General features: G+C 43.2%; 1 protein-coding gene across 1 annotated transcript in view; it reads left to right on the top strand.

Annotated features, from left to right (window-relative positions):
* The window catches only part of PLPPR4 (phospholipid phosphatase related 4), a 47,573-nt gene extending 23,711 nt beyond the window's left edge, over positions 1–23,862 (top strand). Inside the window, exons 3-7 of the mRNA XM_074961275.1 lie at positions 1,962–2,091; positions 5,450–5,645; positions 12,179–12,236; positions 13,878–14,051; positions 19,048–23,862. Coding sequence (XP_074817376.1) covers positions 1,962–2,091; positions 5,450–5,645; positions 12,179–12,236; positions 13,878–14,051; positions 19,048–20,385 — 1,896 coding nt within the window. The 3' untranslated portion in view covers positions 20,386–23,862. The remainder of the gene's footprint in view (positions 1–1,961; positions 2,092–5,449; positions 5,646–12,178; positions 12,237–13,877; positions 14,052–19,047) is intronic.
* Positions 23,863–26,728: the final 2,866 nt, after the last annotated feature.

The following is a 26,728-nucleotide window of genomic DNA, read 5'->3' as shown; positions in this document are numbered from 1 at the left end:
ATACTGATGCAACCTTCACTGCATTTATTTTGCTCTAGGGGAAGAAAGGAAACTCAATTAAGACCAAATGAGTGGTCAGCAGGGGGTTGATTGTCCAGAAACTGCTGTCCCATTTAATTTCCTCCCCCTTGTACAGGGGGTTTCACTGAGATAGTACAATGCATCAGCACTTGTCTGATGGTTCCATCAGGTCCTACATAGTTTGTCTTCATTTATTTTTTTTTTAGCATTCAGCTACATTGCAAATCTTTTGAATCACACCTTACACAGTGCCGTTTTACTGAATCTGCAGACAAACAATCTGAATCTGTTCTGAGGTCTGAACTGCCCATTCACATCAGTGCAGTGTTAACTCTGAAGTCTAAAAACAATATACTTGCCAACATTCGAGCTGGACAAAATTTTTCAGCCAAAAATTTTTGGTGAAAAATGCAGATTCGTTGACACTAAAACATTTTGCAGATATGTGTCTGTTCCGCCAAATTGTTTATGTAAAAAAACATAGAGAAAGAGTCTAAATATTTTGTTTAAACATTTTCTAAAGAAAATATTTCAGTTTTCAATTTGAAATTATTTTTGTTTTGAAATGTTTTCAATTTCATTTAAAATATATAAAAATGTTAAAAATACCTTGAAAGTGAAACAGAACATTTAGTTTCAGGTTGAACAAAACGTTTCGTTTGACACTGCCCTGCCCCCATTTTTTTTTATGATTTTTCAAAATCGCCAACAAATATAAAACAATTATTCACACAGCTCTGGTCAGCATTGCTGACATAACTATATCACTGCTGAGAATTTTAGCAGAAACATCAAATAAATCTGAGTGTGTGGAATTTAGGACCATGTCATGGCTTCCATAGAACAATATCACACTTTCCTCCTTATATCAGGGTGACTTGCCCTGGGCAAGCCAACCCTGATTACAGAATGAGCCCCACTTGAGGGGAATCAGGGATTTTCCTTTAAGGAGCCATAGTAAGAAAAGCTCAGAAAGCCCCAGTGAGATTGCAATCAGTGAGAGAGGCTCCTGCAGGGAAGACCCTGAGACTAGGGGAACTGGTACAGCTAGGAAGGGCTCGGAGTAGCCTACCAATACAGGAAGGACTCTGCCCAGACCAGGGGAGTTTGGCTGTACCTGGCTGGAGGGAAGACTTTTGTATTTAGTTTTGAACTGTAATTAATAAATCAGCCAGTAAGGAAGGCTGTTGTGATTGGACTGGAAACCCTGTGTGGATTTTATCTGGGGATCCAAGAAGGGAAACTGAGATAAGGGATTGCATACAGGCAGGGTTGCCCTGAGGCCACCAGGATGGCATGAGGCAGCCACTCATCTGCACTTCTACTTTCTCCTTCCTAGCTCCACTCTAACCCCTTGCTATCTCTCTCACTCTGTTAATTTATATGGCTATAAGGACAGAACCCCAGTCTCTGCAGTGGATCTGGTTAAAAACCAAACCTATTATACAATTAGGGAAGAACAAGCTGTCATGGAATTTTAGGCTGCCAGGGATTGCTAGGCAGGCAGGCAGCCAAAGGTTGAGTGCTAAATCCACCCCAGAAATGCGATGGGAGTGCTATGGCTTTTCACCATTTATGATACAGCATTTTCTAATTATTACTTTTTTATATTATTGTATCACCTAGAGGCCCCAGGCAGGGCCAGCGTTCCATGCACTAGGCACTATACACACACACATACACACAAAATGCAAAGATGGTCCCTGCCCCAAAGAGCTTATGTCATTTATATTTAATGTCAGTGCCATCTTCTCACCTGCCCTCACTCGGGAAATTGCATTTGTGAATGTTTACATATTGATGTAAATCCTTTAAAGGCAAGTACACATCTGTGAATGATGAGATTTGTTCTATTATAATATATTTCAGCCCTTACAATCCAGTCACTAACTGCTGCATAACTGCTACCTATGCCATGAATACCTCCTTTGTCATTGCAGATAATGGTAGGAGAAGGAATTCTCTACTGTTGCCTGTCTAAAAGAAGAAATGGGATTGGAGCCGAGGCCAATATTAATGCGGGAGGCTGCAACTTCAACTCTTTCCTTAGAAGAGCTGTCAGATTCGTTGGTGGGTTTTGGGTATTAGTTACCAAAAATGCCTTTTGTGACGCATTTTTTATTTTAATTACACAGGTTTTTTCGTTCTTTAATATAGCCTTTTAGGACAGTAAACGGCAGTTATTGGCATAGCTCTCATCCTGCCAAAAAAAAGTGCAAGAGAAGCTGTTGAATGGTATTGCAAAGTAAAAACACACATTCAATGACGTAACACTTCTGTTGTCCATTTTTCACTTTCATCTATTGCATTATCATCAGTATTGCTAAATCAATAATTTGGCTTATCATTATCCCACCAACCCCCCCATCTCTTTTCAAAGTCCATTTAATTGTTAAGATGTATGGCTTTTGTTTTGTTTTGAATGTTTTTTGCCCTGTAAAAAGAATCACTATTCATGAGCAACACAATAGAAACCGCTTGAGCTGATAGCCCTATCAAAAAATATCAGTGGATTTGATATTCCATGTGTGGATGGTGGGTCTCTCAGGCTGGCTTCACAAAAGGACATAGGTGTTATAGAAGACCTCCCTTTACCCCAGTGGTTAGAGTACTCACGTAGGATATGGGGGGATCAGTGGGACAACTTCAATAGGAGAGAAGAGAGACCTCCCCCACTGTCTCAGCACAATATCCAGTAGCCCAGTGGTTAAAGCACTCTCCTGAGAGGTGGCAGGGTGCCTGTTCAAATCCCATCTCCTCATCAGGAAGAGGGAAGACTTGAACCAGTGGTCTTCCACAGCCCAGGTGAGTGCTGCAACCACTGGACTAAAGGTTATAACGGAGAGCCTCCTCCTTGGCTGCTCTGCCTGGAGGTAGGTGGCCTTGTGTATGCTTGCCAGATTGGATCTCCACACAAGTTAGGTGGAAGAGCACCTATCTTCCACTGGTTTGTGAATCACTCTGTGGTGGAGATAGGCATCTGGACACAGAGTGAGACAGAGGTGTACAGAAACATAGGTGCCTAGGGAATTTTTACTGCAAAAACTTAGGTACTGAGTTTGGGCACCTACAGGGGTAGGTGGCAGCGGAGCAGTTTTGTGAATTGCAGTGGTGCTTAAAAATGGAAATTTGTTGCCTATATCTGCGGGTTAAGTGCCTAAATACCTCTGTGAATCTACCCCTTATCTCCTGGAAAATGGATGAAGGCTGACATTCATTTCATATAAGCCATTGATAAGAAGGCAATTAGGTGTTTTGTTTTGTTTTTAATTATTGGTGACCATCACTGGATTTGAATTGACAAGTTATTCTTTGCTCTTTGTGTAGAATGAAGTGTACCTGTTGGTGAGAGATTCAAAGCACAGTCCTCTACGCTAGAAACCTGCATGGGCAGAGCAGGTGCACAGGAGGGCAATGTTTTTGAGCAGCGGAGGGCTTCACCACAGCTCCAGTTATGCTGGAATGGAGGAAAGTGCTAGAGTGGGAAAAGGAAGAGGTTACTGGACCCATACACAGCACAGATTCAGTGGCCAGAAACCCTCACATAAGAGCAGCAGGGGTGGGGACTCTGACAAGGCTAGAATAGCCATGAAGGAGGGCTGCAAAATTGCTCCATATCCTGCTCTATCCCACCTAAGGGGTCCCCTCTCCAACTCCATATAAACCAAGCTTTGGAGGTGTGTGGATTTCACCCTTAATTTATTCCCTGAATCTGATCTTTCATTTATATGTCTTATTTAATCATCTCATGATAAAGCAATAACTTCAGCCTTCTTCAAGTTCTCCAATGGAAAAAACTACTTTAAACAGTACAAGTTGATCAGGGAAACAAATCTGAAAACCATCCGAAGCAGGAAAAAAATGCACCGTAAAGCAACCACATTTACTTGAACTATATATATTCTGTCTCAGGAATTTGGCATTCAAGATACTAGTGTTATTAGTCAGTAACAAAAAGAGAACATTTGGAGGAAGACTGCATTTTTCAATAGATAAACTCTTAACAGGAAGTGCAGTTTAACTAAACAATTTAGTTTGTTTTTTGTAATATAATGAAAAAGAGTGACACTGTGATTCAAGGGTTAAACCACTGCATGGACACAAACAAGGTCTGCAATGCCCAAAAGTCATTACAATCTGACTGGTGTTTGGTGGTCTGTGGGAGATGAGCTGGTGCTCTCAGATCCCTTATTAATAGACAGATGTCCATACTGAAAACAAAAGAACACCACACATCCCAGTTGGCATTATTTGGCACTACAGGTGGCCATCTCATGAGAACGAACAAGTGTTGAATGAACATGCATATTCTCATGCCTAGAGAGTTGCCCATCCTTGGGGCAGTGTGGGAAAGCTTGCACTGTCATCACTTCCATTTCCTCTACTGCCAGTTCTGTGTATAAACAGATTAATGAATTATTGAAAATATTAAATAAGATTGGTCCAGAGACAGATCCTTGAGGAATTCCACTAATATCCTTCCTCTAGCCCAACAGTTCTTCTTTTAGAACAACCAATTGTTGTGTCTCCTTTAGCCAGTTCCTTACACACCTCATAACTCTTGTAATAATCCCCATTTTATCCAGGTAAGCTAATAATTTCCCAAATAGAACTGTATCAAATGCTTTACTGAAATCCAGGTAGATTAGATCTACCACATTTCCCTTGTCTAAAAGATCAGTTAGCTTAAGGAAAGATCAGGTCTGTGTGACACAACCTACTTTTGGTAAACCTATGTTGCATTTTATCCCATTTTCAGTTTACGTCAATGTCTTTAATTATTCTTTACTTTAATATTTGTTCTAAAACCTTGCATACTATTGAGGTCAGACTAATGGGGCTGTAGTTACCTAGATCACTTTTTTCCCTTTCTTATTATATAGGTACTAGGTTTGATAGTTTCCAGTTATACGGTACCTCAGTTTGATAGATTTATTAAAAATCCTTGCTAACAAGATGTTTGGTTATTAAAGTTAAAGACAAAAAATTGGGAGAGAAAAAAGGAAATCAGTGTAGAGTCAATTTTCCAAAGTACAGAATCTCCATTTCTTATATTCATAACATCATATATATTTTCCAATATGGTACTGGAACACTGTACAGTTTACTACAGTTTATAAGCCAAATTTACCCCTGCACAGAGGGCCCACAAAAGGCTTATTATTAATTATTATTATTATCAGATGCCTAACAACCCCAGTAATGGGCTGGGATATTATTAGGTGCAGTACAAACACAGAACAAAAAGACAGGCCCTCCCCCAAAAAGCTTACAGACTAAATAATATTCCACTTAAATCGTACCTAAACTCTGGTGTAAGCAAGCTTAATACCACTGAATGCAGTGGAGCTGTGGTTACTCATGTTGCAGTGAATTTGATCCAATGATCTTAACTAAGTTTAACCAGCTGGTTTGTTTTACTTTCTAGGTGTTCATGTCTTTGGCCTTTGTTCTACTGCTCTCATTACTGACATCATACAGCTGTCAACAGGGTATCAGACACCATATTTCCTGACTGTATGCAAACCTAACTACACATCCCTAAATGTATCCTGCTCAGAAAATTCTTACATTGTGGAAGACATTTGTTCAGGATCTGATCCCATAATCATCAATGGTGGAAGGTTAGTTCCATATTTCATTGTGTAATAATCTTTCCTTACATGGTTGCTTTTAAAGGATATAGGTATTCACTCTTATTTTTAATTATCTGTCCCACTTACCAGGCTTAATCAGTAACTATCATCAACTCTGAGTGAGTTTTTTGACAGTTTTTATAACAAAATTCAGTGAATAAGTTGATCTTTAGATATGTTTACCGTAAACTTAACTAAGGCCTAAGGAAGACTTTGGAGAGTATTCAGACAGTCTTGAGTGCCTAACGGTGTGGTGGTACCCACTATTAACTAACAATTGTCCTTACCTGTCTAGGGACAAGAGGATAGTTCATTCTCTCTGGTCACTCAGGGAGATCACTCCCATGGAGATGGCCAACAAGCATGGAAGTTAACGCTATTTGTGGTGGTAGTTTATGTATGCTGGACATCAGTTCTCTGGGAACTTAGAGACCACAAATGCGTTTTAGACAGGCCAGCAGTCATCAGATGGTAAAACAGTCACTACTAGAGATGAAGGTCTCTATATCCTATTGCTCTGATGCACCTGGTCCTCACCATGAGTCTTAATATTTGACAGTTAGTTCAAGAAACTTATCTATACTACCCTAATTATACTTTTAAAAATGTATAATGAAATAATAAATAATGAAATAATAAAATATGTATAATGAAATAATAAAAATGAAAAATGCAGTCACATCTCCTCTTAAAACTCTTTATTCCATTGAACACACCACCAGTTTTTCCTAGCTCTCCCACAATAGGTTAACTTTCCTTTCTTATTTATCATTCATGTTGAAATCCCTTGAATGTTCTATACTGTGGTTTTCTAATTTGCACATAGGTATCTAAAAGAGATTCAGCAAAATTATAGAATGGCCGGAGCATGTGAGCTGCTTGGACACACTAGCGTGACCAGGGACAACTGCCAGTGAGCCTGGTACCCACCGTAGTGGACAGGGCTGAGGGCAGTACAGCCATGCCAGAGGAGCTGCCTGGGCTGGGCACTGGCTCCTGCAAGCGACGGCCTGACATGCTGCTGCTTTCACTGTGTGGTTCCTGGCCGTGGTGCTGACCATGGCCCTGCTGGTCTCGCTTGCTGTCACTAGAGCCCTTCAGCTCCGCAGATATCTACTTTATGCCCACAGATATAAATTGTGTGTCCACGCAGGGCTCTAACTATAATGATAATTAAGTATTGGAACAGATTTCCAAGGAAGGTTACAGAATCTCCATCACTGGAGGATTTTAAGAGCATGTTAGACAAACACTTGTCAGAGTGGGTCTAGTTATGCTTGGCCCTGCCTCAGCACAGGTGGCTGGACTAGATGACGTCTCAAACTCCCTACCAGCCCTACATTTCTATCATTCTATAGTGGCTAATTCTTCACTCTGTTCTTTCCTACCCTATAAGCCTTTACTCTCACCTAGGCTCTGATTCTGCAAGGTGACTGGGGCAGGCAGTACCTTGCGTCTGCATGGAATCCCACTGAGTTCAGTGGGGTTCCATAGGTCCACCCTTGCTCCAAGTAATTTCTTTATCCTTTCACATAGGGCATCTACTGTTCTGTGTTTGCTGCACTTATTAGTCCACTCTGTCAAATGCCTTTTAGAAATTTCAGAATAGTACTTCACCCCTCACTTCGCATATCATCACCTCTAAAACATCAATCAGATTTGTCACATCAGATGAATATTTTATGAAGCCCGTGGCCAATTTTAATCAGCTCATATTTCTTCAGAAATGTTACAATCTCATCTCATATTAATATCTCTATGTTATTCCTGACACTGAGATTGCATTTGATGATCTATAATTTTCTGGCTCCTCCTTAATTATTATTTTTGTTTCCTTCAAGTCCTTCTCCACTCATGCTGGAGTGGTCAGATATCTCTTATTGGTCCAACAGACTCTTCAGTCACCCCTGTTGGGGTTTTATGGTATAATCTCTCCAACCTTGGAGAGTAATCTGACTGTCGTGATTTTAACTTGTACAAGTCTTGTTTTTGTGAGATTGCTAATGGCCTTCATTTTTAATTTATAATACACCAGAAACTTTGTTTCCATATGTCGTAACTAGCCTCCAGACTCCCCTGTGAACAGTAAAGAGAAGAATTTGTGTAATTATTCAGCTGATAGAGAAAATTAATTTTCTCTGTTATCCCTTAGTGGTCCAGTGGCATTCCTCATCAATCTCTTCCCCGGTTTATAGTCAAAGTGCCTTTCCATAATTTTATTCATATCATAGGTGAGTTCTGTCTCCTTTTGTTAGTTCTAGTTTTCTTAATCAGTTTTATACCCTCTGTTTTGTTTCATAATCCTCTTTATCCCCTTTGCATTGTGTGTTCTTACACTCTGCATGTTATATGAACTATTTTTCCTCTCATAGCTTCCTTAGTTTTATGCCCCATGTTTATATTTCATGACTCTGAGTGGTACCTTATTTCTTGTGCTCAGAGTAGGTTTTCTTTCAGAACTCTGAATTTATCTACCACATTAATACTAGATGTCATGCTTTCCATTCACAAAGAAGAGTCATACATTTTCAGCCAAAATTATTTTCATTTTAAAATTAAAAGATAACAAAACAAGAAAGAATAAAAATAATATCTCCCTGAGAGAGCCCTGTATGTACCTCTCCTCTGTAACAGCCTGCATTTGCACTGAATGCAAAGAAACAAAAAGGTTCAGTAAATAGAAAATAAACCAAAACACAATGACACAGCTACACATCAAAGTCATGAAATTAAGATCCAGACCTGAACTTTGTCAAAGTTCAGAGAGCTGGATCCAGTGCTGTGCTCAGGCCTCTCTCTCTGTTCATTGGCACAATTGACTCTTTGACAAAGATGTGCAGACCATAAATACATGGTTTCATTCACCCAAATTGGGGGAGAAACTGAGTGGCTTCTACCACAGCCTATAGAGCAGGAGTGGGCAAACTTTTTGGCCCAAGGGCCACATCGGGATTGCAAAACTGTATGGAGGGCCGGGTAGAGACGGCTGTGCCTCCCCAAACAGCCTGGCCCCTGCCCTCTATCTGACCCCTCCCACTTCCCACCCCCTGACTGGCCCCCTCAGAACCTCCGACCCATCCAACCCCCCCTTGCTCCTTATCCCCGATGCCCCCTCATGGGACCCCCAGGCCCTAACCGCCCCCCGGGACCCCACCCCCTATCCAACCCCCTTGCTCCTTGTCCCCTGACCGCCCTCCCTGGGACCCCCAGCCCCTAACTGCCCCCAGAACCCTATCCCCTATCCAACCCGCGCTGCTCCCTGCCTGCCCTGACCCCTGTCCACACCCCTGCCCCCTGACAGGCTCCCTGGGACTCTCACGCTTACCCAATCCCCTCCCATCCAACCTCCACCCCATCCAACCACCCCCTGCTCCCTGTCCCTTGACTGCCCCCCGGGACTCCCTGCCCCTTATCTAAACCCCCCCACACACACACACACTCTCTGCCCCCTTATTATGCCACTCAGAGCAGCATGTCCGGCAGCTGTGACCCCTGGCCGGAGGCAGACATGCTGCCACGCTGCCCTGCAGGAGCGCACAGCCCTGCTGCTCAGAGCGCTGGCGGCATGGCAGCATGACTGCAGGGGAGGGGGACAGCAGGGGAGGGGCCGGGAACTCAAGAGCCGAGCAGGATGGTCCCGCAGGCGGGATGTGGCCTGTGGGCCATAGTTTGCCCACCTCTGCAATAGAGGCTCCATGTCCTAGAGAGGGAAGATTTTTGTCTTTCTTCCCTATGCCACTCTTAATACTTATGGATATTCCTTGTGAAAGGCTCTCAGAATTTACAAAGGAGTCAAAGATCTAAATCTCTGACCTTACTAATGAGAAATTAACACATTTCTATTTAGCCAGAGTCAAAACTGAGGAATTGCTAGGGCATGTCTTCACTACCTGCCGGATCGGCGGGCAGCAATCGATCCAGCGGGGATCGATTTATCGTGTCTAGACTAGACATGATAAATCAATCCCAGAGCGCTCTCCTGTCGACTCCTGTACTCCAGTGCCATGAGAGGAGCAGGCAGAGTCGACGGGGGAGCGGCAGCCGTCGACTCACCGCGGTGAAGACACCATGGTAAGTCAATCTAAGTACGTCGACTTCAGCTACGTTATTCACGTAGCTGAAGTTGCATAACTTAGATCCAATCCACCCCCCCCCCCCCACTGTAGACCAGGGCTTAGACACAAAGTTCAGATCAGTGGAGTTGCATTCACACTAGTTCTGAATTTGGGCCACAGAGTTCATTTACACAGAATTATTTAGAGAAGACAAAGCAAAACGCAGAATATAAAAACATATGATGCAGCCTCTCAAAGGAAAACCAATTCTTTAATTCACCAGGACATACTGTAGACGACAACGACTTCTTAGCATTGCTGTAACGTTCTAAGAGGGGCATATTTATGACAACAAATTGACATATATTTTCTATTTAGAGTGCCCCTTTTTAAAGGTCAGAGTCGTTCTGTTCATCTTCCACAGACCTTTAACTAGGATTTTGGTCAAGAACCCTGGCTGTACAACAGAGGTTGTTGTTTTTTTTTTTTATAAACTGAATCTAGCCCTTTATTTTTTTTCCTCTCATGCCCTTGTGACTTTTTTGTTCTTCTTTTCAGAGAAAAGAAGGTGTTGAAATGCAACCATAAAGGGGCAAATGTCAAGATCCAGAATATCTGATGTGACAGTTTTATTTAGCTACTGCTGTTATGGTTCTGGCTGCAAATGTTCTAAAATAATAGACGCTAAGCTACACATTGTAACTTTCACCCTCGTTATAGCTCCTTATCTGGGACTCAATCCTGGAATGTGCTGAGAGCACTCAACTCTGTCATCACTTGGAGCCGAGGCCTCCCCCCACCCCCAGCACGTTGCAGAATCCGGCCAAAAATCAGGAGTCCCCCACAATCTTGACATCTTCAAGGAATCTTCTAATTTTTTTGTCTTGCTGGTCTGCTCCTTTAGCTGTTGGGTGAAGGGGCTGGATTACTTTATCCTGAAATGCTTTCTCCAGTTCCTTTGCCGTACGCGAGCCTGTCACATCAGGAACTACTGGGAGCTGAATCTGAGGAACTAGGAGACAGAGCAAATGAAGGTTCACTATGCCTGCCTCCTTAAGACAAGAAAGCTCCATTGTTATTCCCCCCTTTTCACAACAGTAATATGGGGAGGAACGAGGAGAGAGAAAGCACAGAGAGGATGCATGGTCTCTGCGCAGTCAGAAGAAGACATTTAGGGGGATGTCAGAGTGCTGAAGAAATTAAGCCTTCACACTGCTCCTCCAGACCACCTACAACATTTCAGGATGCTTTCTGTTTTCCATCTTATCAGTCTTACTTGTGGGCCCCCATTTCTCATATACGGCAAAGCAACTTTCTGCTATTCTGGTGGTGCAAAGCTGCCCTTCAGCCAGTGGATCTTGGCACCAGAGGAGCTCTTCTGCTTAGGGTGATCCTTGGTTGGTGTAGAGACACTGTAGCAACAACTATTCTAATCACCATCCTGACTGACTGTACAGGGGGCATAGCTAGGGAAAACAGGGTGTGACCACAACTCCCTCATGCTCCAGCAACCCCTAGTTACTATAACAGTACATTGGTAGCAGTCACAAATTAGAGCAGCCCCCAGGAGTGGCATTCAGATGGCCCAACATTTGGAGAAGCAGACTGCTTCCTGACCTGTGCTGCGCACTCTTAGGCCACAGCTAATCATCTGAGCCATGAACTTCATTGATTAAGATTATGGAGATATATATAATGTAATCAGTTATTTGCACATATTATTTGACTAGCAGTAGAGTAATATTGTTGATGAATAAATTATTCACAAATAATAAAACTCCATTATTTGACTAGCTCTATAGATGGCTAAACAATGTGCCTCAAATAAATTATTCACGTTTTTCCCCTCAATCAGAATTACCTATATTGATAGAAAAGAATAAGGTAGATAATGTGTAGCAGTCCTCCTGTAATACTCATTCCAGTCACTAACCACTTAAAGAAAGAATTAATGAAATCTCAATCTATTTACTATGTAAGAATTTTTTTTAATGAGATTTTTGAGCTTATCTCTTTGGGCCCAATCATCCAAACATCTACTATTAGTTGTTAGTCAAAAATGAACTCCCTCTGAAGTCAGCGGAATAATTATATAACTCATATGAACAGACTTTTGTAGGATATGGCCCATCATGAAAAAAATATCCAGAAATGTAATGATATATATTTGCCCCTTTAAAAAAATCAAATATCTCAGAGTTCGGTGCATCTAATTAGTTTTTTAATATCAGAAAATGACTTGGTGTTGAATATTTAAAACAAAATGTGATTATTTTATTAATTCAGTTCTTAGCTGATCCTTTCCCCAGAATACGGAATGGGTACTTAGGAAAAAATATAAAAGATAATTTATTTGCTTGTGATTTGTAAGTTAAAAAAGACTGTACCATCCCATGTGTTTTTAAATGAGCAGTCGCAGAGTGTATTTGAACTGAGAAGCATAATTTGAGTATCCTTCCTTGGCAGAAAGTCATTCCCTTCTCAACATGCGACTCTGGCAGCCTTTGCAGCTGTATATATTTCGGTAAGTAATCAACTCTGTTCATTATTCATTTGTACTAGAGAAAAGTCAGAATGTCATTTACTCTCTGGCGTAAAGTGACTTGACTTAGATTGTTGCCTAACGTAGTAAGGAAATAAATAAGCTCTTATCCTCCGAGCCTGACAGCAAAATGAAATTACGAATAGCTAAAATAAACTCAATATTGTATTACTATAAAAGAAACAGTAGGGACACAGTAGTTCCACACAGTTTGTTATCTAGCAACATTATCCTTTGTAGTGGAGTGTAACATTAAAGCATATTTAATGCTTCATATTATTCACATACAAAATATGATACTTGTCTTATAAAGTGATATTTTAGTTTGCGTTCAAATAATGCTTAACATATCCTGCCTCTTTTCTTCCTCCCATCTTACTTCAAACATTGCATCCAAACTCTAGACTCTAAGGGACAAATTCTTCCTTGATATCGCTGCATTGACTTCAGTGGAATTACATCAGGAATTTGTTTGTTTGATGTGAATAGCTCCACTGATATTTACCAATAGGATTGGCTGGCTAATTTATGGTTAATTGTGCCTTTGTTGAATGTTTAATTTTTAAAATCTAGGAGGAGCACAGGTCAGAGGCTAGGAACTCAGCAAGATTCAAAGAGCAAGTGGCTGTTTATGTAAACAACAAAAATATCTAGAGTTAATGCTAACGGAGGATTGGAAGCAATGTGAAACCTTATGTTTCCGGGCTTAAATCAGTTACTGCAGACAGTCTTTTAGTTCTGTGTTTGCACAGTGCCTTGCACAATGGGGTGCTGATTCATGACAGGGACTTCTACGCACTTCTGCAATGCAAATAAATAATAAATAACAACCACCATTACTGATTAAATTGAAACCTTCTGGGGGGGGGGGGGATTGATTACCCCACATCTGCCCACTGTGGGATCTCTTGTGCCTTCCTCTAAAGCAGTGTTTCTCAACCTTTTTAGGTTAGTGATTCCTTATTCAAAGTCAAAACATTACACCATGCCCTTACACTTACTATCAAAATAAGAATAAAAAATATATTAAGGATAACCATGATAGGTCTATATAATTTAATTGTGTGTGTGGTTACATATTCAACAGACAATACTTGACCATGAAGGTTAAGGGAAGTGGAGGAGCAAGATTTTCTTTGCTTTAGATTATAATAAAATTTTCAGCACATTGCGATTGCTTTTTGTGACATACACCCAGGGGTCATGACCCACTGGCTGAGAAACACTGCTCTAGAGTATCTGGTACTAACTGCTCTCAGAAACACTGTATTAGATGGACGATGGGTCTCATCTGGTAGGACAATTCCTATGTTCCAAAAGCACTATCTCCTTAGCTAGTAATATTTGCAACACACCAAATCCTTACTCAGGTCTGAGTTGCATTGTCTTCGATGAGAGTTTGGCTTGGATAAGGCCTTTGGAAGTGGTCCCATTTTACTAAAGATTTTTCTATAGCAGTTGAATGGATTTTACCAAAAATGAAAAATAAAAACAACAAAATTGATGCAATAAGAATATACCACGCATTCCTTTGTATTCAGTTGAAGAAACCATACATGAAATAAAGTCATGTCCTCTTAGGTCAATCTGAAATTTCATAAATCACTTTCTTTTCTTTTCAAGATGTACTTCAATTCCACTTTAACCGACTCCTCCAAACTTCTGAAACCTCTTCTCGTCTTCGCATTTATCATCTGTGGAATTATATGTGGCCTGACTCGTATCACCCAGTATAAGAGCCATCCAGTTGATGTCTATTGCGGTTTTCTAATAGGAGGAGGAATTGCTCTCTATTTGGTAAATACAGTATGAATGTGTTCTAAGTTTTAGAAAACACAAGTCATTCATATTGCAATGTGCTAGTGAATTCTACACAAGTAACATTTCTGGAGATAAACTGATAAAGGGGGAACAGGAGTCTCTCCATTTAAAATGGATGCCTGTCATAGGGATGATACCCCACCTGGGATGCCCTCATGCAGCAGGCTGCAGCACAATAGGTGTGCCAGCATCAGTTTCTTTTTTCTCCACCCATGAAAGGAACATAATTTCCTCAGTGTCCAACACAAAGCCCCATCTCTAGGTATAATTTATTCACAAGCAGCAGTTTCCCCAAAACCTTTGTAGTAAAACCATTCTCCATAGACCCACAGTAAACATATAAAGGTACAACACTTTCTCCATTCTCCTCCTCAGGGACAAAACCGCTGTGTCCCCCACCCAAAAGTCAATAGCAGCAACGTGTTCCCTGTTCTTTTTTGCCTTGTTCCAGGGCCTCCCTTTCCAGGCCATCCACCTGGGAATAAGCAGTCTCATGACTCTTCTACCCCAGACACAGGATTAGTCCTTTCCAACCTCCCAGCACTGGCTCCCCAGCTCAGCAGGCTAGCCCCGCCGCTGGTCTCCTAGCCCGGCCTCCCTCCCTGTTCCACGGAGGCCTGCAGGGCTTTCCATTCTCTGCAGCTTCTCTGTCTCCCCCAAGAAGCTCTCACCTGACCCTTTCCTTGCTCCTCCAGCCTGTGCTCTCAGGCACAGCTCACCCTGCCCTTTCCTGAACCTCCCTTCTTGGGCCCAGAGCCGTCTCATAACCCCTGTTGGAGGAAAGCCAGTCAGTCGCAGTGCATTGGACCCTGCTTCATCTTAAAGGAGCCAGTCACCCAGTGAAAATAACATAATGTACAACGTTGCTATAAAATTTAAGATTGAACATGGAAACAGCTCTAAGACTGTGTGCTATCTGAAAGTATCTTGTGACTTTTCTATCCAAACACTAGCTAAAATAATGGATTAGATCAGAATTTGCTGCCATGTGTAGTTTATATTACAAATATCAGTTTTGTTTTCACAATTAAATATGAACTTTAAAACGGCCAAAATTAACATATGCAGTTACAATAAATTGCCAAGTTGGTAATAAACTAAGGGCAACATAGTGCCTTTGTACATCATTGGAACATGTTGGGAGGTTGTGCAGAACTCTGCGGCCTGAGCAGGGATCCTCCGAGGCACTCCATGTGTATAGGGTAGAAGGATTCAAGAAGGGCTTAGCTCTCCTTACATCTGTTGGTGAAAAGCATAGCAAGTATTCCTCCAGTGCTTGGTGTTGTGTGTGCTAGGAAGTGGGGCTCTGGACACATCCTCAGTCTGACTGATCTACATCATCTTAAGTCTCCAGAACACTGTCAGGCTAGCTACCTCCTAGCCTCACCAGTGCTCAAGGAATTCTAGTGACAGCATTTTGCCTGGGTCCTGTGTGGGTGAGGAAAAGATGTTTCCCTGCATCCAGCTATGAACCAAAATGAGTCAGAAATGCTCTTCAATATAATATTAAAACAGATGATGTTCAGTCACATCATGATAATCACATGACAGTACAGGCTATATGCCAGGGGTTCTCAAACTGGGGGTTGTGACCCCTCAGGGGGTCGCAAGGTCATTACATGGGGGATCGCAAGCTGTCAGCCTCCACCCCAAACCCTGCTTCACCTCCAGCATTTATAATAGCATTAAATATTTTTAAAGTGTTTTTAATTTATAAGGAGGGTCACATTGCTGTGTGAAAGGGGTCACCAGCAGTGATGACCTGCCAAAATCTTAACAACCGGTTCCCTATTAAAAGTTGTGATTTAAGGTATGTGCCCCAGTATGTATTTTTTGTACCAGCAGGGTTACCATACGTCTGTATTTTCCCTAACGGCGATTTAAGAACCAAAAAGCCTGATCTGTCCGGGAAAATACAGATGTATGTTAACCCTGCCTAAAGTTCTTTTTTAAAAAGATGGGCCTGAACTAGAAATCAGCTAAGTTTCACATGTGTGGGTCCCTGCCACTCCCTGGGGGTGTGCTAGGGTGACCAGATGTCCTTATTATATAGGGACAGTCCCAATTTTGGGGTCTTTTTCTTATATAGGCTCCTTTTACCCCCCACCTCCTGTCCTGATTTTTCACACTTGCTGTCTGGTCACCCTAGGGCGTGCACATGTGTGGGTCCCAGCTGCTCCCTGCCCCCCTCATTGAAGCAGGTGTGCAGGGTTACTGCCCTGGGAACTGCAGGGCATCAGTGGATGGGAGCCAGCTGCAGACAGGGGCATGGGGCAGGGCTAGCTGGAGGCAGGGGGTGTGGGGGCTGGCTTGAGACAGGAGGGTGCGGGGTTGGCTGGAGGCAAGGGAGTGCAGGGCTGGCTGTGGGCAGGGCAGGGGGTGTGGAGCTGGCTGGAGACAGGAGGGTCTGGGGCTGGCTGGAGGCAAGGGGCTGTGGGGCTGGCTGGAGGTAGGGCAGGGGCTGACTGGAGGTAGGGGCTGGCTGCAGGCAGGGCAGGGGGGTTCAGGGCTGGCTGGAGACAGGGGCTGGCTGCGGACAAGGCAGGGGGTGTGGCAGGGGCTGGCCGCGGGCAGGGGGTGCGGGGGGTGGCCGCGGGCAGGGGCTGGCCGCGGGCAGGGGGTGCGGGGGGTGGCCGCGGGCAGGGGCTGGCCGCGGGCAGGGGGTGCGGGGGGTGGCCGCGGGCAGGGGCTGGCCGCGGGCAGGGGGTGCGGGGGGTGGCCACGGGCAGGGGGTGCGGGGGGTGGCCGCGGGCAGGGGCTGGCCGGGGGCAGGGTCTGGCCGGGGGGTGGCCGGGGGCAGGGGCTGGCCGCGGGCAGGGGGTGCGGGGGGTGGCCGGGGGCAGGGGCTGGCCGCGGGCAGGGGGTGCGGGGGGTGGCCGGGGGCAGGGGGTGCGGGGGGTGGCCGGGGGCAGGGGCTGGCCGGGGGCAGGGGGTGCGGGGGGTGGCCAGGGGCAGGGGGTGCGGGGGGTGGCCGGGGGCAGGGGCTGGCCGCGGGCAGGGGGTGCGGGGGGTGGCCGGGGGCAGGGGCTGGCCGCGGGCAGGGGGTGCGGGGGGTGGCCGGGGGCAGGGGCTGGCCGCGGGCAGGGGGTGCGGGGGGTGGCCGGGGGCAGGGGCTGGCCGCGGGCAGGGGGTGCGGGGGTGGCCGGAGGCAGGGGCTGGCCGCGGGCAGGGGGTGCGGGGGGTGGCCGGAGACGGGCTGGCTGCGGGCAGGGGGTGCGGGGGGTGGCCGGAGGCAGGGGCTGGCTGCGGGCAGGGGTGGCTGGAGACGGGCTGGCTGCGGGCAGGGGGTGCGGGGGGTGGCCGGGGGCAGGGGCTGGCTGCGGGCAGGGGTGGCTGGAGACGGGCTGGCTGCGGGCAGGGGCATGGGGGAGGGCTAGCTGGAGGCAGGGGGTGCAGGGCTGGCTGCGGGCAGGGGGTGCAGGGGTGGCCGGAGGCAGGGGCTGGCTGCGGGCAGGGGGTGCGGGGGTGGCTGCAGGCAGGGGCTGGCTGCGGGCAGGGTGGTGGGTACTCACGGGGAGAGCAGCAGGACGCAGCCCAGGCCCAGCAGAGCAGCCGGGGACCCACCAGGCAGCATCGGGAGCCCCAGGGCCAGGGGAGCAGCAGTAGCAACAGGGCTTGTGTTCAGGGCCAGGCGGCAGCCCACATGGCTCCCACAGCGCAGCGCCCGGAGGAGGAATTACATCACTTCTCGGCCGGAGCCCATCAAAGCCTCAGCGCCCCCTGCAGGGAAGCGGGTTAACAACCGGTTCTAAAACCGCTTCAAAATTAAACAACTGGTTTGCGCGAACCAGTGCGAACCGGCTCCAGCTCACCACTGGTCACCAGTACAAAAGTTTGAGAACCTCTGCTATGCAATGCCCTCACCAGAGGATGATATTAGAGGCAATAGCTTTTAGAGTGGTAGAAGTAACACCAATATGAGTAGACCATTGAAATCACACTGTATATGAAAATGGTCAGTTCCTGTGTATTGCAACCTGATCTGGAATTGATTTTTTTACTCTGGATGCCACATAAAATGACAAGTGCATATAAAGACATACAAAATTCACAGCAAAATTGAGTTGTGCCTATGTTTGAAACACACACTCAAGCATGTTCTTGACTAAGCTTGCTCATAGGCTGTTGCATGATGGCTTACTTCAGAGACTCTTCATTCTAAATACTCTGCAGCCAGCAAATCGGCTCTGAAAAGTAAAAAAAAAAAAAAAAAAAAAATCAATGGGGAGGTTGAGAGGGAGAAATTAATACTGTGTAATTACAAACAGATCTGGGAGTAGTGCAAAGAATTAACCTGAGTGATTAGCTCAAGCATTTGGACTGTTTATTAAATATTCTCTCTCACTAGAATTTCTTTAAAATGATATTGTTTTACAACTGGCCCACTGAATGGAGTAAATGTCACGAAGCTAAACCTTGTTGAAGTTCTGCATACCTTGGAAGCCAATTGATTCAAATTGTTCTATCATGTAGATATTGTATTACATGGTCATTACACAGTAGAAAGGGCAGAACCAATGAGCAGAGAACTAATCTAGCTGGAACAAGATTCAGTAAATCAGAGCAGACAGTTGTGTAGCTGTAAACATTACTTAAGTGAAGGCCAGGAATTGTGAAAACATTATTTTAAAAACAAAACATTCTCCCTTGTACTTTATCTGCTGCTTTGTAGGAGGGGGAAATAATCCTCTGCTTTTCCCAGTTATTCTCTTAGACTACCTGTGTGTAATAAAGGATCACAATGGTACCACTTTATACATACCTGCATGTACAGAACTGAGGGCAAAATTTGGAACAATAAATAAGATTTGTATTGGTGAGGATAAGTAGTAATGGAAAGAAAACAAACTGAACCATTTAGCTGTATTAACATTATGAGTTTTCTATTTATTTAAAGCCATGAAAGTATAATTAAAGTGTCTGAAAATATTTGTTTTTCCATAATTATCTAATGCTTCTATCCAAATATCAGGGTCTTTATGCTGTGGGGAACTTCTTGCCAAGTGAAGAGAATGTAATTCACCAGAATCTGCAAAGAGAACCATTAAGATCTTTGACAGACCTGAGTCAAGATGCCAACAGAATTTTACCGGGTAAAAATGGTGGCAATAGCGACGGCCGTTCCTCTCACCATTCTGAGAGTATTCTGAATCGAAACCATAGAGATTCTGGATCCCTGACTAACATCAAGAGAGCAAATGCTGATGTAGAGATTATAACTCCACGAAGCCCCATGGGAAAGGAAAATATGGTTACTTTCAGCAACACTTTGCCAAGAGTCAACACGCCATCACTGGAAGATCCAGCAAGGCGAAACGCAACAATTCATGCATCAATGGACTCTGCCCGTTCCAAGCAACTTCTTTCTCAATGGAAGAACAAGAACGAAAGTCGAAAATTGTCTTTGCAAGTAATAGAGACTGAATCCGGCCATTCACCACCAAGGGCTATTGAAATGCGATCAAGCTCTGAGCCATCCAGAGTGGGCGTTAATGGTGATCATCATGGCCCCAGCAATCAGTACCTCAAAATTCAGCCTGGCAGCGTTCCGGGTTGTAATAACGCTGGTCTTTCTGGAGGGCCAAGAGTCTCTATTCAGTCACGTCCTGGTTCTTCACAGCTAGTCCATATTCCTGAAGAGACCCAGGAAAATATAAACACATCTCCCAAAAGTAGTTCAGCTAGGGCCAAATGGCTGAAAGCTGCAGAGAAAAGCGTTGCATGTAGAAGCAACAGTCAGCCAAGAATCATGCAAGTAATAGCCATGTCAAAGCAGCAAGGAGTGCTTCAGAGCAGTCCTAAGAATTCAGAGAGCAGCACAGTCACCTGTACTGGAGCCATCCGATATAAAACCTTGACAGATCATGAACCCAGTGGTATTGTAAGAGTTGAGGCCCATCCAGAAAATAACAGACCCATAATTCAGGTGCCATCAGAAGGTGAAGGGAGTGGATCTTGGAAATGGAAAGCTCCCGAGAAAGGTAGCCTTCGTCAAATTTATGAGCTAAATGATCTCAATAGAGACTCTGAGAGCTGTGAATCCTTGAAAGACAGTTATGGGTCTGGTGACAGGAAAAGAAGTAACATAGATAACAGTGAGCATCACCATCATGGGGTTACCACTATAAGAGTCACACCAGTGGAGGGAAGTGAGATTGGCTCAGAAACTCTGTCCATCTCTTCGAGCCGTGACTCCACACTTCGAAGAAAAGGTAACATTATTTTAATCCCTGAAAGAGGGAGCAGCCCAGAGAACACCAGAAACATCTTCTATAAAGGAACATCCCCCACAAGAGCTTACAAAGAATGAAAAGAGACATGTCAGCTGATCCATATTACCAAGAATTAACACATTTTGATAAAGCTTGTGCTCTATTTCTTTTTGAGCAGATTCAGAAATATTCTTGATGTGCCAAATTTACTGAGCATCGGCCTGACTATTGTTGGATGTTGCTGATGTATGGTGTGCATGAGCTTGTGGATTTCATGTGGTTGGGGGGGAGGGGGAAAGCACAATGCAAGAACCTAATACAAAGAGTTTTCTTACAACTTGTTTCGTCAGACTAAAAACATTTCTCTGAGGGTGACGATATCAATCAAAGTGATGGTCTTGAACACAGACACTTTATTTCCTGAATGTGCCAACTTTTTGATTTTATTTATATTTACGTCTGAGGACAAATAATTTTTTCACAGCAAAGGCTGTATCAGTGTTGTATATTCACCTTTGCAGATTTTGCACCAAAACTTTAATACAGGGTGGTGCTGATTATAACTTTACATATTTTGAACATTTACAGATGCGTTAAACTCGACACATGACATACGGATGTGCGGTTACTTTAAAAGTAATACTGCTAATACTAGGACGATGCTGGCTGCATTCATGTAGAGTAGGAAATATTTACAGCTTTGTTATAGTGGATTTGTCACATTAAAAGATTGCAAAGATTTTGTGTAGTTCTTTGAAATAATGTTTACTGCAACAAAAAAATGTGGGTGACATTCCATTGGAGTGAAATCACTATCTAGTTCGAATAGTTTAGCTGCTGCTGCTGCTCAACTTTTGTTTAAGTACAGGCGCTACTAATGAAGAGGCTTCTTCTTAGTGGGCTAACTTGTAGAACAGTTTTAAATATTGTTTTTAAAGGGATCTTTTAAAGCACATAAAATAATACAGATTTTGCATTTTTACAAGTTCTCATTTTGTCTCTCTGCAGACCTTATATTTTTCTGTTAATTTTTAACTAGATAATGCTTGACACTGATAACTGCAAAGAAATTTGCTGTGAAAGAAGGTGAGCCATGAAAACTGAAATTGCTACTGCCTGATCAGTCACTAACTATTGATTAACCAGCATTCTAGCTCACACTTGGACGTACACACTTCACTTGCTTAGCTTAGCACAAAATGACCATAAGCTTCACTCTCGTCATAGAGGATCCTTATTTATAATGCTTTGCTTTAAATTTGGAATGTCTTAGTATGCAGAATCAATACACGAGTATCGCATTGTGCCTCGGGTGCTACTGGGGTCCCTGGGACAGACTCATAAGACCCTCCTTAAACATGACTTTTTTTCAGTTAGGAATCAAGAGGGTTGTGTCCTGGCACTGGAGAGAATATGGATGAACTCCTAATGGTGTGATTCTTCCTGTAATACTTTTATAATATGAGGAAATAACTTGCCTTCTTGGAATCTGTGTTGCCAGGAGTTACTAAGATAGACTCTAAAGGGAACTAAAATGGCTTTGTCCTAGACAAAGGAGGACAGACAAGATGCAAGGGATTTGGTGTAATTAGGCTGCAACTTTATTAATTTAGCTCATCTGGAAACTATCAGGCAATATCGTGTACAGTTCAGGTCCTGATTCCTTCCTTAATTGTTTCCACCTAGTGGATCAGTCCCCCAACTCTCCACAGATGGTCTCTAGCCTGTTGCTGGGACCCCACTGGGAGGGCTAAGGGGGGCTTGTCTGATGGGGGGCTGTCTTCTTGCTGAATCAGACGTTAGGAGCCCTAACCCCTTTCCTCTCCAGGCACCTCCTAAGTCAACTTCTTTAGGGGAAGGCACCCCCTAAGTCAGCTTCCAGTTCTGGTTCATGAGGGAGCTGGGCCCCTATAGAATGAGTACCTGTACTGAACATCTTCCACTTACCAAATTGCAGCAGCTTGAACCTAATCTCCTAACCTACTCCACCAGGTCACTGAGCTGCTGTGGAGAAGGCAAAAACCCCCCAATCTGGCAGTAAGGGGAAAAAATCCTTCCTAGTCCGAAATAAGGTGCCTAGTGCAATGCCCACAGATGACCAAACAATCCCAGGACCTACTATAATCCCAGGGACTGGAGGCATGGAAGGGAATTCCAGCCAGAGGAACAGGGTTTATATACCCTCTCCCCAATCCAGTGTACAGGGACAAATGATTGACCTGAGCCCTGCTGGCCAGCCCACCACTTCAGGTGATGCTTTCCCCTTCCCCAAACTCCTGAAGGAAGGGGACAGGGAGACCCTTAATGGAGCCAGTATCTGTTTTCCCCACCAGTCCGAACAGACGCCCCCACCCCCTCACCTCTGAGATTCCAAGTTTGAATTCTGCAGATTATGTTTAAGGAACTATCCTGTGGGGGTGGTGTAGCCTGCTACTAATGGTGAGTGTTACTACTGGGCACTATAGTGGTGAACGTAACCATAGAAACTAGGGAACGGTGAGAAAAGAAAAGTAATTTTTTAGAATATGCAGTTTCAGATTACAATAGTTACAAGGTTTGTTTTGTTTTTGTTTATATAAATAAAACTGAGTCTTCAGTCCTTGGTATTTAATATCAAACCTTTTTTTACACATTTTCTAGGGATTGCAAACACGTGGATTGTCTTGGATAAAAATATGTAGGCTTTAGCTTAGTTTGGGTGTACAATTGAGCAGGTAGGATTAGCTTTAATGGAATGGGTAGGACACAGTCATTGCTGGCCTATAAATTCAAGAGGAGGGGACATAAGTAGATAAACCTGAAAAAAGAAATGGAAAACTGCAACTGGAAATACTGGCAATAAACCAAGGATTATACACTACTCTCTCCAGCAGTATAACTGTTTTGGAGATGACAGGGTTTCTGGTGGGAGTGGTTGCTCTTTATTCCTTGGTTTTAGTTGAGCCATTTATGGGTATCTAGCATATGTTGCTTTTACTACTATGAAATTTGCTGCATTATTTCAAGTGCAGTGTGATATTTTTCCTATCAAGCTTTCCTATTTCTTAACAAAAGATTTTAAAGCACTTGTGTAATCATTGAAATTGTGTTCTTTACATAATATTGATATATTCTTTTTTTACTCAAAGTGCCAAAGGCTACTCTTTTTAATAATGGCTTATCAAATTATATTACATTAGAAAACAAATGTAATAAGAAATACATTGGAACTCAGATTTCTGCATGTATCTCTGATAAGGAGCCTTTTGTAAAATTAACCTGTGTTTACATTCCACTAATACCTTAATTTAAAATGGATGAAATAAATTGACAGGTGGCATCTTCTTAGTGTTCTAATTTTTCTTACTTGTGAAAGGGGGAACCAATTTCTTTGTTAGGCTGTGCTCTACTGAGAAAAAAATACTGGAAATATAAAATTAAATATGTTTTTCAATGAAAATTCTATATATAAAATATTGTGTTTAATAAACTGTTACGCAATGTTTTCAAATGGAAAAATTTGTAAATTGCTAGAATGTATTTTGTTAAATAAGTACAGATCAATGCTACTGTGTGAGTTTATTGTGCTATCATAAAAATAAAGATTAAATTCCTCATTGAAGTTCAGTCATTTCATCTGTAGTGCAGTAGAAGTCAAGTTCCCATTTCCCCTCTCTTTCCCCACTCCTGGACCCCTTCTTTTTTGTATCATTAATGTGTAGCTTAAGAAATGTAAAATCTGGCAGCACTGGCAGCTAATCCGAGCCATTAGCCGTGCCATCTAAAATATACAGGAAGTCATAAGGGACTGCTTAAGGACAGAAAGTCTTAGATCTATGGGAAAAAATCCACATGAAAATGTGAAGCCAGTGAATCTGGACATGAAGGTCCTGATCCTAAGCCTGGTAAAGTCAATGGAAAGACAGCCTTTGATATCAGTGTGCTTTCAATTGGGCATTGCCATTTCCACAAAAGGGGACAGTGCAGTTTTTCATTTGTTCTCACCAGTAAAAGGCAGAGGGGTTTACTCCGCTTCTTGTCATGCAATTTTAGAGGCTGAATTTTACTCACATAATCAGCAATGCTCAGAATGCAAAAAAGGGCAAGGAGAGGGGGTCAAGAGTCATAGAAGGAAACTGAGAAAAAGCCATAAAGTAATTGTTGTGGGACATAAGAAAACTAACTTCTTGTGGAGGGAGAATCAGAAAGACAGGACTTAACATGTACGTGCAATGGAAGGAAAAGAAAAAGGAGGAGGGTAGAAGAAAAGCAACGGATGAGAATTCCTCTTCTACCCACACCAGCAAAGTTAAGCATTTTCCTAGACAAACAGGTAACAAAGGCAGGGGAAAGACAAAATCAGCAGTTAGAAAGTGTGTGGATGATTGAGAGAGACAGAGACGGATTCATCAGGTAAATTAGAAAAGAGAAGTGTGGTGTAGAAAGAGATTATTGGGATGGGAAAGAAGAAGGCAAAGACAGGAAATACAATAAGAGAGAAAGAAAAACAGTCATGGAAGGAGAAGATAGCCCATGTCCTATTCTAGGTAAGAAAAAGTGTAGTGAAACCAGGAAGGGAAAGAAAGGAAAATTAATGCATGAGATGGAGTAATTTTTATATTTCTCCCTATATATTTACACTAAACAGAAAGATGAGGGACAATGTTACCTCATTAAATAAAGTGCCTAGCATAGACCATACAAGTGTGTTAGTGTTTTAAACTGCATGAACATGCCTTTAGGTTTTGTGGTCTTGGAAGGAATGGTGACCCAGGACTCTTACGCTGTGGTTATTGGGCATCAGATAAAGGTTTTAAGCCCTGTCCCTAAGTGAATTCAGTTGAGTTTACATTATCATTCACCGTGCCTATCTCCTGTATGTTACCACCAGGCCGAGCTGGGACATTACAGCTCTATGCGTGTGAGTGTGTGTGGATGGCAAAAGCCGGGGAATTGAACAAAAGCAAAAGGCTGTGCAGGTAGTATTTGCAGGTGCTGCATCTTAAGGTGACTCGACCTCTGAGTACTAAGGGCCTGTTAATATGTAGCCAAGTACAGTGAACCAGATTCTCCATTGCCCTCCATCTTTTGTAGTCCTTAACACCAGTGCAAAGGGGGTGTAATTCATAACTATTCTGATTCACCAGTGTTTTATGCCCACTTTGCACTCATGTAAATAACTACATGAGGTGCAGGGCCATGGAGAATTGGGTCCACTATGTCCTTCTCTACATTTCCAGTTTTACTGAGTCTACATGCTTGGCTCAGAAGTCGATCTTTCATAAATTGTTCCTGTGTCTGTTTTTTTAATACAGAAACCATTGATTGCCTCAAATTAAATATGCCAAGAGGTCTGTTCAAAGCATTTGCAGGCATAAGTGAATAAAGTGAATCTATTAAACATATTTTGTCCTGGATTTAAAGCAAGCCACAGAGGTCCTGGAAGTGAGAAGTCAAATGAGGCCAGATTGTACTGCAATCACTTAACTATAAATCTAAAGACCTTTTATGTGACATAACTGCACATCTGATTTGTCAGGAATATTTTAAAGGCCTTTACAACCAAGGATTCATAAATAGCTTGAGGTTCTGAGTAAATTCAAGGTTGACAAAAATGTAGATAAGATATCTAACAAATCCTATAGCTCAGTATGAATCAGGCAGCAAAACTCAAGCATTAACAAGTGGCTTAAAACTATACATAGAAAAGGAAAATCTGACAGCTTTCCACCCCAACCCATATGTGCATACACATGGGTACATTACCCACTACTGCCTTCAGCTCATGCTTTAAAGAGTGGAATCAAAATAACTAGTTTACATTTAGGGAAGCATTGTGTCTAAACTTCAGCTCTTCTATATAAACTTCCTTAGTCCAGTAGACCTTCACCTGTCCTATGGTAAATTCTTCAAGTGCTTTAGGTGCTCAGTAACACATTCAGTTACAGCTCTCATAAAAGAAATCCATTCCTACATTTGTGAGCCATTTTGTGAAAGCATGGGAGAATAGGAATCTTGCATACTTTGTGGCTTTAATAGTGCTTTGATCTCTGGTTTGCTACAGGAAAAAGGAAGCCCTCAGATGCCAGGAATTGGGGAGAGAGAAGTAGTTTAGAACTCAACCAGATCAGCTGGGCTTATGAATCTACAACAGTAAGATAAAAGTAGCCACTCTGGAAAAACTCAGATTGGATCTGGGGTGGGGATGTCAGGAGGTTGTAGCACTGAATGTATGGACTTAGTGGGAGGTGGAAGATTGAGGACCTAATTCATAGCCCATCAAAGTCAATGGAGACGCTCCCACTGACTTCTCTGAGCCTGAAAGTGGTGGAGTCTGCAATAGGAATGATACCCAGGTATTTGAGCAGAGGGTAGGTGAGATTCTACAGTGGGAGATAAAGAGGAAATGGGACAGAAAGAACAAGTGGAAATAATGGGGGAGGGAATACTTCTACACATGAA

This window comes from Natator depressus, chromosome 8 (assembly GCF_965152275.1).
Source record: "Natator depressus isolate rNatDep1 chromosome 8, rNatDep2.hap1, whole genome shotgun sequence".
Lineage (NCBI taxonomy): Eukaryota > Metazoa > Chordata > Testudines > Cheloniidae > Natator > Natator depressus.
The sequence above is the reverse complement of the archived record's forward strand: the minus strand, read 5'-3'. Positions and strand labels throughout refer to the sequence as shown.